Source organism: Gallinula chloropus (assembly GCF_964237585.1).
Source record: "Gallinula chloropus genome assembly, chromosome: 1".
Taxonomy (NCBI): domain Eukaryota; kingdom Metazoa; phylum Chordata; class Aves; order Gruiformes; family Rallidae; genus Gallinula; species Gallinula chloropus.
Window position 1 is genome coordinate 144600416 of NC_140085.1, and position 17625 is coordinate 144618040.

The 17625-nt window shown below is 48.8% G+C and overlaps 2 protein-coding genes across 3 annotated transcripts in view; both read left to right on the forward strand.

The window, feature by feature from the left end:
* The window catches only part of NPAS2 (neuronal PAS domain protein 2), a 52565-nt gene extending 45622 nt beyond the window's left edge, over window positions 1–6943 (forward strand). Inside the window, exons 16-20 of the mRNA XM_084279427.1 lie at window positions 1410–1607; window positions 2826–3007; window positions 3520–3612; window positions 5260–5446; window positions 6591–6943. Of these exons, the coding sequence (XP_084135553.1) occupies window positions 1410–1607; window positions 2826–3007; window positions 3520–3612; window positions 5260–5446; window positions 6591–6773 (843 nt within the window). The 3' untranslated portion in view covers window positions 6774–6943. The remainder of the gene's footprint in view (window positions 1–1409; window positions 1608–2825; window positions 3008–3519; window positions 3613–5259; window positions 5447–6590) is intronic.
* Window positions 6944–11129: 4186 nt separating this feature from the next.
* RPL31 (ribosomal protein L31) lies at window positions 11130–17576 on the forward strand. 2 transcript variants are annotated; one of them, XM_084279053.1, is made up of 5 exons: window positions 11130–11153; window positions 11862–11978; window positions 13551–13676; window positions 16819–16931; window positions 17502–17576. In XM_084279053.1, the coding sequence occupies exons 2-5, from the start codon at window positions 11872–11874 to the stop codon at window positions 17531–17533; spliced, it is 378 nt and encodes a 125-aa protein (XP_084135179.1). In that variant the 5' UTR covers window positions 11130–11153; window positions 11862–11871; the 3' UTR covers window positions 17534–17576. The 2 variants fall into 2 exon arrangements, with proteins under 2 accessions (XP_084135179.1, XP_084135180.1); XM_084279054.1 differs by lacking the exon at window positions 11130–11153 and adding an exon at window positions 11325–11343.
* The last annotated feature ends 49 nt before the right edge of the window (window positions 17577–17625 follow it).

Below are 17625 nucleotides of genomic sequence, written 5' to 3' on the forward strand. Positions count from 1 at the left end.
GTAACAGCTCCAAACTCAGTTTTTAGAAGGAAACACTCTGAGCTAGCTTCAGACCTGCTGTGAGCAGCCCCAACTCGGTTACTTGACCCACTTATTTCCATCAGACATCTTTGAGATGTGCTTAGCCTACAGCACCTGAAACAAGCCATTGCTTTAGGTCCATTAACATTTTCATTAACTGCCCCCTCTCCCCACCGCCCCCGCTGATTAATGTAAGCTTTTTTCCTACCTTTTTTCTAAGTAAAATCTTGGCACATGGAAGTTCATTAAAAGTTATCATATTTAAATAAAAACTGTGTTTTAGAAGCTAGATAAATAAGTACAAACACGATGGCTCAACCCATACTTATGCAAAGAAAAGCAGTGCTTTGTGCTGGTCCTTTGGAAAAAGGTATGGGGTTTTTCCAAGAAAAATTAGAGGGGACGTGGTAGTTTAGGGAATTGTTAATATAGCAATAAGCTGCAGAAAGGTGTACTAATTACTGGGAGTACCTCCAAGGTACTGCTAGGCATGAGACTGATGGATGAATAATGAAGAGAATAATTGTGGTTCTGATTTCATTTAAACCCTAAGCAGCTCCACTTAAATTAATGAAGTTCCACACGTGTAGCGGTGGTGAGGAAGCAGAAGCAGATCCCAAAATGCCTTCAACTACCTGGGATGCGTAGCTCCATACGGTCCTTGGTGGTGAGAGCCTGGATCTGAAATACTGCAAAGACAGCCTGCAGCATTAATAGTTCGTGGTTTTAAAAGATGCCTTTTCCCTCCGTACAGCTGCAGTAAAGGAAATAGCCCCTAGAAAAGCAAAAATTCCCAAGCCCTCCAACTTCTAAAGAAGAAAGCCTGGTCTTACAATGCAAGCACGGGGAGCAGATCTTTACAGAAACACTGAGAGAGGAGCTGTTAGCTCTTTTGCACAAGTCAAATGCATGGCATGGTTAGGAAGAACACCGGGTGACAGTTACCTGATGGGAAATCAGATAAATGACAGCGACTGTCTGTTTACACATCTCTGCAATGACAGGGACACGGACATTCGACACGGGCAGCTCTGGCCTGACTGTGGCCTCATTAAAGACATTCAACAACCCAACTGCATGTAAGGTGTGGTATTTCCAGGGACATATTCACAAGCAGCCCTGTCTGGAAGCCCTGTCTCCTCGATGCGAAGGATTGAAAAGACACAGAGTTGCTCTCTTCTCTCTGGTCAGGATGCCCCAGCACACCGTCAATGTACAGGGAAGCGCTCTTCCAAGGGCTGTGCCTGCCCCTTGGAGAGTGAGTGCATGGTGAATCCAGAAACATGATAACTCTATTTTAGAATGTATCTTTGGATATAATTATGTCACTGTCATTAACCAAGACAGCTGGGCTATGTAAATAAACTCTCCCTCCCCTTTGTTTCCAGATGTTCCTACAGCAGCCAACGACGGTGTCCCTGAGCTTTAGCAATACCCAACAGCCAGAGCCACAACAGCAACAGCAGAGGTCAGGGGCCATTTCTCAGCAGCAGCTTGTCCCCAGTCCTCAGCTTCAAGGGCAAATCGCATCTTCGCAAACAGCGAGCCAGCAAGCACTGAGAGAAGCAAGCGTGATATCGAGCCAGGTAATCATTTCTTTGAATGGAGAAGCATATGTATAGGAAAAAGACGCTGTTATTAAACAAGCAAGTACATGTTAGCCCTGTAAACATGCCTTTGTCCTTCCTTCTCAATCTTCCTGTATAAGGGCAGCCTCTACGAACGGGTTCCCCACAGCATTTACTTTACCTTATTCGTTTTTTTAAGATGTCAGCCAGGAGGGTTGCTTGAGCAGCTGTTTAGGCTTGAAAACTGGCGGAAGGGGACGGGGGGAGTGCATACAAAAGGTGTGGATGAATTCTTTTTCTTCAGTTGACTGTGACAGAAACCTGACCCACCCCACTCGCAGCTGGCAATAGGGGTGTCAGCAGTGCGACCTCTTAAAATGAGCTTTACTCCTGCTCGCTCCCTGAATCCAGCTGGACGCTGCTGACACAGTGAAGCCTGTCTGCTGTGGCGGCATGCCGCTGGCATACATGGAGATTTGTGTGAGACACCCCCCGGCCCCCGGGTTGTGAGCAGCAGGTGCCTGCCTGCATGGGGGAGTAAAGTTCCGCCTCAGTTCACAATGAACCGAAACCCGTGAAAGCCAGTAGGTTTGGCCTGGGATTTTTTTTTTTTTCCCTTATTCCTGGTTTCTTGGCATTCCCACTTGTTGCTCTCCCGCCCACCTGTTGTACCTCCCTGCACAGCAAACGCAGCTCCTGTTCCTGTCACTCGAGTGTGCGGCAAACGAAGCTGAGCTGTTGCCTTCAGACCCCTCAGCTGAAGCTTTTAACCTCCTACGTACCCCCGTTATAACGACTCTATTAAAATAAGAAGTGCATCCCTATTATAAATGGGGGGCGTGGGGGGTATGTGAGGGGGAAACGCCCCCCTTTTTTTCTCTTTTAATAAGATTTACTCCCATCGCGGGGCTTTTACGGCGGTGCTCATCACACCTCAGTTCGCTCGCCTCTTCCCGGGGTGCCGCCGATCTCCTCAAACGTTTGGCGGCACAACCGGGGCGGCTGTGCGGTCCCGGGGAGAACGGAGTCGGGGCGGGCGGGGGTGGGGGGGGGGCAGCGGGTTCCCAAGCCGCGGCAGGCTGCAGCGCTGCTGTCGCTCCTTCTACCCTCACAGCCTCCGGCGGGACTCATCGCCACGCAGTGACGGCGACGCTGTCACGGTCCGCGTCTTTAGGCTTCCTCCAGGCAGCGCTGACCGAGTTCCTCTCTCTTCCTCCCTCGCCTCTTTTCTTCCAGGGTCCGAAGGCGGCGAGGAGCGCGGAGCTGGCGCCGGGCGGCGGCCGCCCCCCCCGCGGCGCGCCCCCGCCGTTCGCCGCAGTCCCCGCCGGCAGCGGCACCGCGGCGCCCCCTGCTGCCCTGCCGCGGGGCGGCACTCCCGGCCCGCCCGCCCCGGGCTGCAGCCACGACCAGCAGCTCAGGTACGGCACGGCACGGCAATGGGCGATGCAGCCACGGGACGGGGTGCCCGGCCCGCATGAGATCCCCAAGCTGCAGTCACGGCTGCGGCGCCCCCTCAAGCCTCCCGGCCCCGGGGCGGTGGGATGTCTCTGTTTCTTCCCTCGCCGCCTCAGGCTCCCCTGGGTGGGCAGTGGAGGATGCCCTTTGGCTAGACGCAGGGGCCCAAACTATCGCAGTCCGACACTCCGCAAGCCCAAACGCAAGCCGTTCCCACCGGCAGGAGCAAAGGAAATTCCACTTCCCTGGACCCGTCGCGGCAGGGCACCCAGATAGCCGGGGGGGGGGAACGCGCTACCCCAGATCTGCACCTCGCAGCACACAGGGCGGGCCTGCCATGGCAGGGGTCTCCTAAGGCTCAGCCTGGTGCCGTCCCTACGAAAACGCCCTGTTTTCAACATTTGGGATTTGTGTGGTCCTTCTGTTAAAGCAATATCACTTTTTTTTTTTTCTCCCTTTTTTTTCCATGCACCAGACTGTTGCTCAGCCAGCCTATTCAGCCCATGATGCCTGGGTCCTGCAATGCAAGACACCCTTCAGACCTCAGCATGGCGGGATCCCAGGCTAAGTATGTGGCTTGTCAAAAATAAGACATCAAGGTTGCTTTTGAGGGCAAACAGCCTTCTTTAGTAAGATGACGAAGCGGGTTATAAAGTACCGGGAACGTGTTATTGTGCTGAGCCTGGCTTCCAGTGTCAGGGTCAGCCTTACCCTGCCTGGTCACATCAGGAAAGATGACAGAGAGAAACACGATGTGCCAGTAGCGTTTTAACAAGCTGAGGCTGGGGGGAATTTTTCTCCCTCGCATGATGCTTGCTTCACTGCTGGAACTTCTGACCCACAAAGGTATATGTGAGACAGAAAGTCATCACTGGCCTGGTTAAAATGACCAATGCCAAGAAATCTCCTCCTCACTGGGCAGCGAGGTGCTGGTGTAACGCCAGTGGAGCTGTGCCTAATCCACACCAGCAGAACTGGAAGAACCAACAGGCCCCCCTGTGCCTGTGCACTCTCCAAAAAGCTGGTGAATGTGCCGCTTCGGTTGTTTGTCCCCTCAAAACTTGCATGAGGGAAGCAGAAAACACCAAGCAGAAAATGCCTTTTATTTTTGTTTGGTTTTTAGCTGTTTTTTTCTCACTGTACTTAATTGTGAACTGATAAAATAATAAGCAACCATTTGCACATCATTACTTTAGAAGTAATTCTGTGTGTTATCTCAGAATATAGGTATTTAATACTTTTTTTAAGCATCACTATTGCTGTTCAATATTATCTTGAGTTAAATTTATCAACTTTAAATACAGAGTGGTTTCGATTTGCTTTTAAGCATCTACACAGAAGGAAGCAGTCTGATTTGTGGAGATATATCTCCCAGTTCATGTAGACTTCCTGACTCACAGGACCCTTTTTTAGGAGCTCACACCCTAGTACAGGAACCCAAACTGTAGCATTTCTGACTAACCCCTAATGTTGAACAGCTGTCGAGCGAACACACGCCACACTATGATCTCATCACCCATTACAGGATAAACAGAGTTAGGCTGGGTTGGCAATAGCCCCACTGCGGTTTTGCCCACAGCCTTCCACAGAACAACACGCATTTAAGTTTTGCTATGCAAAAGCAGACTGGCAAGAGGAGCCGAGTATTTTGTTTCCATCCCATTGCTTGCTCCTGAGGACTTCCAGAGCCGCCTCCTGTTCCTGCAGTGAGGCTCACAGCTACGGGACCAGCTGACCGTACTCAGCAGTACGTCTATGAGCAGCTTAAGAAGTCATGACACCCCCACCCCCTTTCTTTCTGCAAGAGATCACCACCCTGCCAGCAGTCGCAGGGGAGCATAGGCAGCAGATTGGGAGGTGCATTTCCTTCTCTCCTGCCACAGTTCAGAGCTCAGCACATTAACGCAGAGTCAAAGGCCATTCGGTTTCCTGAGCCTGGGATGTGAATAGTGTGGCTGAAGAGAAGACGTGTAAAACCAAATGTTTAATGACTCTAAAATGTGATCTGGATTTTGAGGTGAGATGCATTCTGCCTTCCAAGCCCAGCTCATACAGATAGTATGGGGGAAAGAGTGCCACCAATGGTGCCATCGTCAGGGGCTCCCATGCACTGTAACCCTTTATTAGCAATTATTTATGACTAGGGACTTTCTAAGAGAAGGCCTTTGCTTCTGACAAAGATTGTTCTTGATTGTTTTACATCTTCCTTCCACAGATACTCTCAAACCCAACAAATGTTTCAGAGTTTGGAAGTGCAGACTTCCAGCAGCGGCTCTCCAGTCGTACTGATGGGACAAGCAGTGTTAAACCAAGGGTTCGCCACTACACCTCCTTCCCAGCCATCCTCTCTGCCACCTATGCAACTCCAGCACCAACAGCATCAGCAACAACGCTACCTGCAGGTAGGGCAGGACAAAGAGGACGATGTGTAAAAAGTACACGCAGAGTAATAAGGTGAAGGGGCTGTGCAGATGGGACCCCGGGTTTCAGCGGGAGCCCGGTGACAGCAGAAACAGCCCTTTTTGAGATACTGAAACTGGGAGACACTGACACAATGCCATTTGCCCTTCCAGTACAGCAGGGGAGCCGTGAGGAGAGGCAGAATATTTCAAAGGAAATTACTATTTCTGTACATGGGAAACATAATCAGATTATCCCGGATATAGTTAAAGAGGTTTTCTAGACGGAGAAAATTGCTGCCTTAGGAGTTGCTCCATACTCTTTATTCAGGATAAAATTTGCTTAGTTTACAAGTGAAAAGATGATTTTTAATTACCAGCACCAACATAGAATGAGATCTGGATCAGATATCTGGATCCCTTCAGTAAATTAACATATTTCCTCAACTCCACAAGGCACAGAAGATAAATTGGAGCAAGCTGCCTGGAAGAATCAGGTTTTACATTTAAAGATGTAAAAACACTTATTTTTGACCCAGTTTGACACATACTAAAGTAAGGCGAAGGAGGAAAATGAGGTGTCTCAGTGTTAACTCAGAAGGAGCTGAACTCGGTCTGTAAAACCTTATGACATATCCACTGACATCACTGAAAGAGTATCATCAACCTTAAAGGGTTAAACTCGTTTTTGAAATTAAATCTTTATCATAGCTGAGAATTAATATAAACTGTGACAGATACACACATCACCTTTACCACCGCAAGGTCACACCCTACTGTAACCTCACAAAAACAAAGGGTTGGAAGGGACAGCATGAGGTGCCCCTAAGATCTCCTGTTTCATTTTTGTTCCGTTTTTATCATCCATCTGCGTCATTTCTGACACGTTCACCCACCCTGTTCCTAAACAGGCTTTTCAGGTTAACCTGCAAACCCTAGGCACTGCATTCCTCCTAGCACAGCTTTCCCCTTAGTTGCAGTTTATGTCTGTTCCTTCTGGCTGTAGGTAGGGTAACCCCATGCCGAACGGCCCCAGAAATGAAAGGCTGCAGACTAGTAGTATCACTAAGCACCTTGTACACTGAGGAGAAAGAGCTTTAACATGTGAAAGAACCGAACACCGCGGTGAATTTTATTTTGTCTGTAGGTGCAAACACCAAGTTCTTTGCACAATGAGCAACCTGATTCTTTGCTCCTGCCATCTTACTTGCCACAGCAAGGAAATATGGGGTATCATCAGACACAGCAGCAGCAACAGCAGCAGCAACTAACATCAAGAAGAAGCAATAGCTTATCAGAATCATCAAATTTACCACAGCCACTGCGATAAAAGAGTCCCCACCAGCACAATCAATGCACGATTAGCTTTAACCAATGGGCACATGGGGCAGAGGAAAATGACTTTGTTTGTACTTACTGTTTTGGCTTTTGCACAAGCGTTTCTTTCAAAGCTCTATGACAGAAGTACGCCACGGAGTGCCGGCCGCCACAGGCAGCGCATCTACGGCATGCTGGACTCAGTTTGCGCTGTCTCGCGAGCACGGGACGTACTGGCAGAGCAAAATGAAAAGGGGCACTGCCCTGTGCAGCCTCCCTCATCAATGGGTGCACGGGAGGAGGCGTCCAGTCTTGGCATGTCACTCTGAAAGCTATCTGGCAATTCCAAAAGACTGTTGACAGACTTATGAGGTACTTGGCCTTCACTGTTTCAGTTCTTCTTTTGTGTATGAAAAGCACTGACTGCGTCAAAGGTCTATTGAGGAGAGAACAAGAGATTATTTTTATTATGATTATTGTTATTATTTTGCACAACTGCACAGAGGACAAAACCTAGGCACTTTCTGTAAAGAGAAGTTTGTTTCCTTCTTCTTGTGGCCAAATTAGCCCATCCAATGGAGGAGAAAGCCCAGACATCGGTGAAGATGGTCTACAGCTCACAACCCTCGATTTAGAATCTGAAAAGTATTATGCAGCTCACCCCAACTTCAAGTTCTTCATGAGTAGAAACAAACCAACCAACCAACCCCCAACCCACGACCTGCTCCGTACTGTTTTCTACATGAATTGTGGTTGTGAAGGAGAACTCTGCTTGTAAGCACAGTCACACAACTCTCCGACAGTACAACACGGATCCTTCTTCAGACTCACCCCCACCCACAGCAAGTCTCTGAGAAATATGCACTGTGTTTTGGCCCACTGACTCGGGATGCTGCAGACTATTACATATCTCTTTCATTATAACATTTAGGATTGAATTTTCCTTTGGGGGGAAAAAATATATTAAAAAAAAAAAAGAAATGCACTTTTCGCTTTTTTTGTATGTTTTCTGTTGATATGTTTCTAAGAAAGATTTTATGTAATTATTAAATAAAAAGTAGTGTATTGTACAGCTGTTGTAATAATGACCTATTTCTATATAAAATAAAATTATATGGAATTATGTGGAAATTATTTTGTATATGAAATATCAACTCATTTCACAAGTATAAAGATTGTGCTTGTGCTTTTTTGTGAGTGGATATTTTGTAATAAACTAATGAATTAGAAATGGGTTTTTTTGTGAAGGGAACTACTGTTTCATGCTATATATAACTCAAACTATTATTTTTTTTTCCATTTAATGATGGACAGTTGTCTTTATTTGTAGAATAAAATAAAATAGCCAAAAGGCTTTATTGCAGGACTTGCACAGATTTTCCTGTGGCTGTTCAACTATGTGATTTACTTGAGAGTCTTCATGTTAGCTGTAGCCTGGCAAGGCGTTTGCCACCCAGTTAGCAAAACCAAGGGTTGTCCTATGGGGCAGCAGGAATGACAGCTCAGGAAGCTGCATTAGCTCCCAGCCAAGACAGCTCATTTTAAGTGCCTTTAAAACTTTAAAGACCTCAGACAACTCCTTACTTTCAACCAAACAGTTTTAGATTAGAACAAAACAGATTGTTTAAAGAATGGTTTGTCCCAGCACATACGAGGGCTTTGAGCCATGTCCAGCTTCAGTGTACTAAGACATTGCTGTCCTGATGTTCATGATAACACCTCTGCTGGAACTGCTAGCATGTCCTCACTATAGACAGTCTGGTCTCCACTTTGGCAGCCTTGTGTTGATGCTTTTTTTAATTTTAAATTCAGATTAGGTACAGGATGGAGCAGCCAAGGTACAGGTCTGCTTTCTCTTTGCAGACTCTGCTGCAGAAGCAGCAACCTCCAACACAGAACGAGGTGGATAACCGAGCACAGTAATGGTTTTATTCTCTTGCAGCCACCCCAGACAGTGTTAGCTTCAAGAGAGCACAGACCATGCTGCCCTTCCTGCCCACCCGGGCCTGGGATCACGTCATGGGTGCCCACACATTCAGCTCTGGTTTCTGTGCCACAGAGGAACAGTGGAGACAATTGTGTTGGGAGCTGAAAAGGCTAAAAATAAGCGTTTGGAAAAATCAAGAAGGTTTATTTGCCCCAAGTTCTGAAAAACCTTCTGAAGAAGCTAAAACTCTCCTGGAGAAAACCTGTTGGCAAAACAACCCTGTAGCTGCCACAGCAGGGCTGGCTGGTAGGGCTGATGGGCGCATATGTCTTCCAGTCCACAGAGTTCCTCCAGTTTACTTCACTGAAGGAAGACGAATCTGGTCTCTAAAAAGTGTTTACAGAGATCAGATTCCAACTCTTAAGAAGAGTTCTGAGTGCCACCTTTCGCTGCCAGTCTGAGTTAGCCGGCTCAGTTCTTGCATTCGGTGAAGCAAGAGTGACCCCACCAGATGAAGATTAAAGAGAACCTTAAGATGTCTGAAGGAACCTCTTTCTTTCTGGTAACTGTAGACAAATCTTAGCCAAGGCCAGCTGGCTAAGAGGCTGACTTCATAAATGCCACTCACTCCTGTAAAGGCCTGTTTTGGGAAAGGGGAGGGAAAATCTGCCTGTAGGCCACAAAGTTCACGCAGGAAAGAGGGAACGAAGGAATGTGAGCACCTCAGAGGAAATATCTGTGGAATCAGCACTTGACAGATCTCAACTACAATGAAAGTCGTAGGAAAATGCCTTTAAGAATTTGTTTTACACTCAGGGATAGTTGTAATACACCCACATCTCTCCTGATTGGCACTAGGTACTTCCAAACCAAGCTTAGCCTCTAAAACCAGCAGTACTCAGTAATCAACAGGGAACATCTGTAAAGAGGGCTGGTTTGCCTTCTAGTAATCTGGCCTATTGTATTGTTTGGAAGGATGCAGAGCACTTACAAGAACAGGTTTATGCCAACACTTAAGTTTTTCATGCTCTGTCTCATTTCTTCCCTTTACACACATTTGGTCTGGAATTATCACACCTGTTCCCCGTTCAGGCACACATAACTCCAGTCCTCTTCATAGATGCGAGCCATTGTTCTAGTTCACTGTAGCCGAGATCTGGCTCGTTCCAGCATAATCATTCGGTTTGGGTCGTTCTTCCAGGCAGGTGGCCAGACAGGGTGGTTACCCCCATGCTGGAGTACCTGGTTTCTACTCAGCAACAGAACTTCAGATCTGAACACAGGGCAATCTCCTTGCTAGATGCAAGCAAGCCAACCATATCCTGGGCTGCATCAAAAGCAGCATGACCAGCACGTCAAAGGAGGTGATTCTGCCCCCTTGCTCTGCTGACACCCACCCACTCCCCCAGAGTACCGCATCCAGCTCCAAGGCCCCTAGTACAAGAAAGAGATTGAACTGTTGGAGCAAGTCCAGAGGAAGGCCAGGAACATGATGGGGGCAGAAGCACCTCTGCTGTAAAGACAGGCTGTTCAGCCCAGAGAAGAAAAGGCTATGGGGAGACCCTGTTGCAGCCTGACAGTACCTGAAAGGCGCCTACAAGGACAGTACAATAGGCAGCAGCCTTAAGCTGAAAGAGGGTAAATTTTCATCAGGCATTAGGAAAAAATCCTTCCCTGTGAGGATGGTGAGACACTGGAACAGGCTGCCCAGAGAGGCTGCGTATACCCCATTCTTGGCAGTGTTCAAGGCCAGGTTGGATGGGGCTTTGGGCTGCCTGGTCTGGCGGAGGGTGTCCCTGTCCATGGCAGTGGGTGTAACGAGATGACCTCTGAGGTCGCTTCCAGCCCAAACCCGTCTGCGGCTCCGACTCCAGACACAGCTCCCCAGCCGAGGTCCCCGCACAACACCCCCTTCGGAAGAAAAACTCTCAAATTAGGGGCGAGCAGGTACGCAGCTACTCAAGAGCCCCCGGACTCCAATCCCAGGGAGGCAGGTTCAGTTTCACGGGCGGCGAGGGGGGGACGGAGACACCCCTTCTTTCACGGTAAGGCAGCCGCGAACCCCTTCCCGCGACTACCCCAACGCCGGCAGCGCGCAGGCGCGGGGGTGGCAGCGCTCGCCGTGCGTGGCCAGCAACCTCCCGCCGCTTGCGGGCTCGGGCTGGGGTGGCTGCGCCAGAAGCAACTCTCCGACCGACCAGGGCCGGGGCTGGCGAGGCTGGAGCCGCTGCCTCTGGGCTCGGCAGCCCCCTCAGAGGAAAGCGACCGCAGAACCCCGCCAGCCCGCTCTCCGCCCCGCGGTACCCACAGCCCCGCGCCTGCGCGCCACCGCCCGGCTGAGCCCCTCCCTCCCCCGGTGCGTGCCCCCGACCGGCGCCGGCGCACTCGGCGCCCACCCGCATCCCGGAAGGGCTCCTCGTTCCCACAGTCCCTTGCGCCCTCCTTTCCGGCCTGTACCCGGGCAGGGTGAGTGGCGGCCCCGGGGGGCGGCTTGCCGAATCCGCCTCCATCCGCCTGGCAGGCGCGGCGGCGGCGGGGTTCCTTCGCCTGGCCTGGTGCGGGGGGCGACCCGGCGCGGGGTGCACCGTGTGGTTCCTCTCGGCGGGCCCGTGTTCGTGGGGGCGGGGACCCATCTTGCTGCTCCCCCGGGCCTGTGGTGAGCCGGGGAGGCCGTAGGCCGGGGAGGCCTGCGGGGCAGTTGTGGGGCGGTTACGGCCCTGTGCTGCACCCTGGTGAGGGAGGGGGAAGCCGTAGGCCTCTGTCAGCTCCTGGAAGGAGCTTTTCTGGCATCGTCACCTCCGTGCCGGGCCGGGCCGAGCCGAGCCCAGCTGCCCGCCGGAGTCGCTTTGCGGGTGGAAGGGGCTTGGGTATGCGGAAGCAGGACGGGGTGGTTTTCAGGGTGCCTGGGGCTGGCCGGGACCCCGGCCGGCTTGGGAAGTGACCGAAGAGTCTCAGACGTGTTTCACGCTCCTGTCAGGGAGAGGCGAGTGGGGCTTTTGTGGTGCTGAAGGATTGTGGCTTAAAGTCTGCAGGGGCGAGTTAATCTTGAATTGAGTTTCTGAACGCGAGGTTTGTGTGGCTTGTAAAGGAGCTGCCTGGGGCGGTGGGAGGAAGGCGGTGGGAAAACCGAGGGACATTGGGTCTGCTTTTGATGCACGTGTGGGTGCGTTTCAGCGTCGTTCAGATGGCTCCCGCAAAGAAGGGTGGCGAGAAGAAGAAGGGACGCTCAGCCATCAATGAGGTGGTAACCAGGGAATATACCATCAACATTCACAAGCGGATCCATGGCGTGTAAGTCCCTGGGTTTTTGTCTCTGAAATCTGCCTTACCCAAAGTGGAGATTGCTAAAGGGTTCAGTGGGTTTTAAACTGGAGAATAATGGTCCTTCCCGACACTGATGCTAACACATGGTGTGTTTTAGTCCCTTATGTGACAGTTGTGGCACGAGAAGGCAGCTCTCTACCTGTGCTGACCTCTACTTGCAGGGGGTTTTCAGGAACAAGCTTGTTTGTTGTGGGGTGGTGGGTTTTTTTTTTTGGTGAGTGTACCTGGACATCATTTGAGGTTAGAGCTGCTTGCCTCTCCACAGGTTGTCTTCTTTCCCAAGCAAAATCTGAGATTTATCTCACTGTAGTTGTAAGTTCTCAAAATTCAGTGGTGTTGCCATCAGATGATTGCCTCTGTTTATTGTTACATTGTGTGAGGTGTAAATTGGGATATGATTTGAGTTAAACAGTATTAGTTGTATGGGGGTGAGAGTGACATTTTACCTGACAAAATGTTGAACCTCATAGTAGTAAAGGTTATGTAAAATGCTTGAGAGGATGTGCTGAGAAACTGAACCTCCCCTAGATTCTCCTCTGTGTGTGTGTGTCTGCAGTCATGTGGAAGAAAATTACATCCAAATCAAAACGATCAGTGAAATTTCTCCCCTAAGTTAAGGTGAGGGTGGAGGCATCGGTGCCTTTGAAGGGCAGTAGGATGGCCTGGCCTTGCCATGGTTTGTGGCAGTTCAGTCTGCTCTTAATGGTGGTGGTCCTGCTGTCCTCTTTCCTTTTGGGGGATTAACCTCTTGTTAGGATGAGGTACAAAGGGGAAATGCTTCTGTTGCTTGTCTCGCTTGTATCCCTCACTCGCCCCACATTTCTAGCATAAAATACCAACAGTAGTGTGCAAATAATAGTAAATATAACCCACTGCAGGACCTTAGAGCCTGCTGACACAACAGTCGCTTGTCACAGTGTGGGTGTAATATTGGGGGCAAAGCACTCAAGGTGCAGTTGCAACTTTCAAGTGTAAATCCCCAGTCATGTAGAGCCTGTCCATAATAGGCATGAGACTAGCTATACTTGTTAAAAAAACCCAAAAAACCTGTTCTGGTGGTGGTCCAGTCACGATGATGTGAAGAAAGCAACCATCAAACACCATTTAGCAGAAGCTGTTGCTCAGAATAGCATCAGTTTTGTTCTTCTGCTGTTTATTTCAGTACTGGCTGGTTCTGTGTGGTTTGTACTGCCATTGTTGCACTGCTTTTTACATGGGCCTTTCATTTAAGGTACCTGTGGAAGCTCTGATCTCTTCAGCACCATTGCCAGAAACTTTTGTGTCTACATGTTGTAAAAGGGACTGAAGATCTGGGAGGCTTTGCAGTTGCAGCTTGTTACTGAAACGCTGCAGCATAACTCTGTGTGGTTTCTGTTAGGCATAGACATTGGGGTTAGCAGCTACCTACCAGAGCAAAGGCCTGGTCATGCTGTGATGCAGCTGTCAAACAGAGTTGTTTGTTGTGTGTTTAGGGAAGGTCGGTGGCCGAGTGCCCCAACAAGCATCCGATGCTGACAGTCCCTCCTGTGTTTGTCCTAGGGGCTTCAAGAAGCGAGCGCCACGAGCTCTCAAGGAGATCCGTAAATTTGCGATGAAGGAGATGGGTACTCCTGACGTTCGCATTGACACCAGGTTGAATAAAGCAGTCTGGGCTAAAGGAATAAGGTACGTTCCCACAGCTTTCCTTATTGGGTGAGAAGAGCCTGGTAACTGGTGTGTGTGGAGGTGTGGGACTTGGAGGGGTAGAAAAGTCTGTATATTTCTCGCAGTATTTGTGTTTTCTTTGCAAACACCTCCTTCCTTACAACGAGCATATGGAGCTGATCTTTCTGTCACTTCTTGCGGCATTCTGGTTAGCTGTCTTAGTTGGAGAGCAGGAGAGGTGCCCAAGACTGGAGGACAGCCAATGTCACAACTGGCTGTTGGACCGAGCTCAGAGGGTGGTGATCAGTGGAGCAGAATCTGACTGGAGACCTGTTACTAGCGGTGCTCCCCACCCAGTGTTGGGTCCAGTCCTGTTTAATATCTTCATTGATGACCTTGATGAGGGAATAGGATCCACCCTCAGCAAGTACCCAATGATACAAAGCTGGGAGGAGTGGCTGACACACAGGAACACTGCGCTGCCATCCAGAGGGACCTGGACAGGCTGGAGAGCTGGGCAGGGAGAAACCAGATGAGGTTCATTAAAAGCAAGTGTAGAGTCTTGCACCTGGGAAGGAACAACTGTTAGTTTCAGTACAGGCTGGGGGATGACCTGCTGGAGAAGAGCTCTGTGGAGAAGGACCTGGGGGTCCTGGTAGATGACAGGTTGGCCATGAGCCAGCAGTGTGCACTGGTGGCTGAGAGAGCCAGTGGGATCCTAGGGTGCATCAGGAGGAGTGTGGACAGCAGGTTGAAGGAGGTGATCGTCCCCCTCTACTCTGCCCTGGTCAGGCCCCACCTGGAGTATTGTGTCCAGTTCTGGGGTCCCTGGTATAAAAAAGACAGGGATCTCCTGGAGAGAGTCCAGAGAAGGGCTACAAAGATGATTAAAGGCCTGGAGCATCTCCCCTATGAGGACAGGCTGAAAGAACTGGGGCTGTTCAGCCTTGAGAAAAGAAGACTGAGAGGGGATCTTTAATTAATGTTTATAAATACCTGAAGTGTGGGACACAGGGGGAAATGCCCAGCCTCTTTTCAGTGGTCTGTGGGGACAGGACAAGGGGCAATGGCTGCAAGTTGGAGCACAGGAAGTTCCGCACCAACATGCGGAAGAACTTTTTCACAGTGAGGGTGACAGAGCCCTGGGACAGGCTGCCCAGGGGGGTTGTGGACTCTCCTCTGGAGATATTCAAGACCCGTCTGTACGTCCACCTGTGTGACCTGTCCTAGGGAACCTGCTTTGGCGGGGGGGTTGGACTTGATGATCTCTTGAGGTCCCTTCCAACCCCTATGATTCTATGATTCTGTACTTGTAGCAAAGCTTGGGTCAGCCCTGGAGTTGCAAAAACTTTGATCTACATCTATTGAGAATAAAGCAAAAGAAAGCAAGAATGCAGGTTGGGGTGGTGGCAGGATTGGGTTTTTGTGCTGTAGTACCCCAGTCCCTGTTGTGGCAGGCGGCTTTTTAGTGCCACCTGTTGTCCCAGGCTAAGTACCTGGGGTTTGTTTAATGTCTGTGAACAGCATGAGGTTTTGAAGCATGCTGAATTGATAAATGCTACACAAAGAAGTAATGAGGTGTGTTTTAAATAGGGACATTAATCTTGTCTTGTAAGTACAAGTAGTTTGGGAGCCAAGAAGCTACAACTTCTGTTAAATTGTTGCTACAGGGGCAGTGAATTGACATGGATGAAGGTGGTCCAAAGGGTGGGAGGAGTGGGACCTCTTAAACCATAATAAAAGGGTAACTGGTAGGGTTTAGTAGTGTTGATTTAAACACTGGATATGCATGAACCCTTGTTTTACACCATGTCATCTAGGAATTAGATTCTTGAGTGTAGCCTGTGACGTGTTTGCAGTCCTTTACCTGGAGTTGTGTATGCAAGCCAACCTTTCAACCTTTCCTTCAAAACCACAGTGGGAAGATGTGGCTGCACTACTGGGTGTTCTGGGCAGGGGGTCTCTCTCCCTCCCTTTGAGCTGTTCCACTTTGTATGCAGTGAAGAAGTAGCAGTTGAGCCAGGTGACAGCGTAACTCCAGAGTGTAGTAGCAAGGCTCCTGACCAGGACTTCCTTGTAGTAACTTGTGGAAGTGCATTCTCTGGAGCAGGGAGTCATCAGGGGAGCATATCTTTCTAGCACAAGTTTAACTGCAGTTTTCACTAGGTGGAATAGATAATACATGCAAAGTAAAGTATCGTCCTCTGGAAGGATCAGTGGGTGTGACAGTCAATAGTGATCTACGTAAAGTAGTGAAAAATGCTCCTGAGGTGTTTCAAGAAGGGAATAAATCAATAGCAAAGTTCCTGTGCCGTAATTACTGCATCCACCTGATTGAGTAAGCCTGCTCTGAGAACGTACAGCAAGGAGGAAGTTCCTACTCGTATTCTGTTGAGCAGGAGTTTCCCCAAAATCACGAGTTTGTTTGAGGTGAGAGGTGACTGTGGAAATGGTGTGGACAAACATATTTGTGCCTGCCTTCAGCAGTGTATTTTGGGCAGTATTGGGGCAGGACACTAAGCTGTGACTTGTGACTTGCCTGTTACAAAGAAAATCACCGAAGCAATGCAACTGTGGTTCCACGGGCTTTCTGAGGAAGAAACACCATCACTTGTGTGCCCATGAACAAGATCCTGGCTCAGGTCTAACTTGCTAGGCTTTCCACACAGGTGGGGCGGTACTCTGGCTCTTGGCGGGGACCTCAGGCTTTTGGAGCAGACTGTTGGGCTTTTAGTCCTCACTGTTTCCTATTGGAGTAAGGAATGGTTCTTAGTAACAGCTGCTTGATCATATTCATGCCATGCTTCATGATTGGCTTCAGAATATATTTCCTGGCTCAGTAGTAAACTAATGGTGCACTTCTGATGTTCTGCTCCTGCTGGATTATAGCTTTATCTGATTGTAAGGCTCAGTTAAATCTTACCTGCTTGAACAAAACAAAAAGCATCTCTAAGGCAGACAGCGTAATCTCAAAGGTACAGGATTTTGTTCATTATGATGCTGAGGTAGAAAGAGAATTACTCATGTCTTTGCACAAATGGACAAAGCTTAAAGAATACGGGGCAGGTGCAGTAACCATGGAGCAGAGAACTTTACTTTTCTATTAATTACACAGGTTTCAGTACCTATTTTATTGAGAATCAATTTGCTGTCTCCGTTTCAGGAATGTTCCTTACCGTATCCGTGTGCGTTTGTCCAGAAAACGCAATGAGGATGAAGATTCACCAAACAAGCTCTACACACTGGTTACCTATGTACCAGTCACAACATTCAAAGGTGAGGTTGCAGGCAGTCTCCTCCTCTGCACCCTGTTCCTCTGAGCAAGTAGCGGAGTGGGATGGCGCCTCCTGCAATGCAAAATTCAGGTGGAAAGCGAACTGAAGGAGTCAAAATGCTGGCTTCAGCTAGCTCTGCTCTAGAGGACGGGGCTGCTGGCTGGAAGCATGAAGAAGCAAATACAGAATTTAACAAAATAATCCTGTAAATTTTTTTTAGAGAATTAAAAAAAAAAAAACCAAAACAAGAACCCACTGGCTGGAGTTGTTAGGGTAGTTTCAGGTTTATGTTTTCCTATATAAAGCACATCCTCTGATGTCAAACACTAAAGCAGGTTGAGCCTTTTCTGCTTGTTACCTGGGAAGTATCTTAGTTGCAGAATAAACACAGAAGTTTTTGGTTTTACCATTTGTTGAAGTACCTGCCTATATACAGTCTGCTCTTCCAGAAGTAGATCAGCAAGCTAGCTCTGAAACTGTAGGTTTACTTTCTTGTGAATATACATACATTGCATATGCATAAAGAGAATTGTCCAAGGAACATGTGGTGATACAATGTCTTCTTTTGCAGGTCTACAGACAGTCAATGTGGATGAAAATTAAACTTATTTTCATTACAATAAAAGGATGAAAAGTTTAATCCTAAGTTTGGGGCTTTTTTTTAATTGTCTTGTCTTTTCCAGTTCTCACCCATG

Coding starts and splice junctions, on each gene's coding strand:
- RPL31 (XM_084279053.1), top strand. CDS start 11,872: ATGGCTCCCGCAAAGAAGGGTGGCGAGAAGAAGAAGGGACGCTCAGCC. Junction 13,677..16,818: donor GTCTGGGCTAAAGGAATAAG/GTACGTTCCCAC, acceptor TCTCCGTTTCAG/GAATGTTCCTTACCGTATCC. Junction 16,932..17,501: donor ACCAGTCACAACATTCAAAG/GTGAGGTTGCAG, acceptor CTTCTTTTGCAG/GTCTACAGACAGTCAATGTG.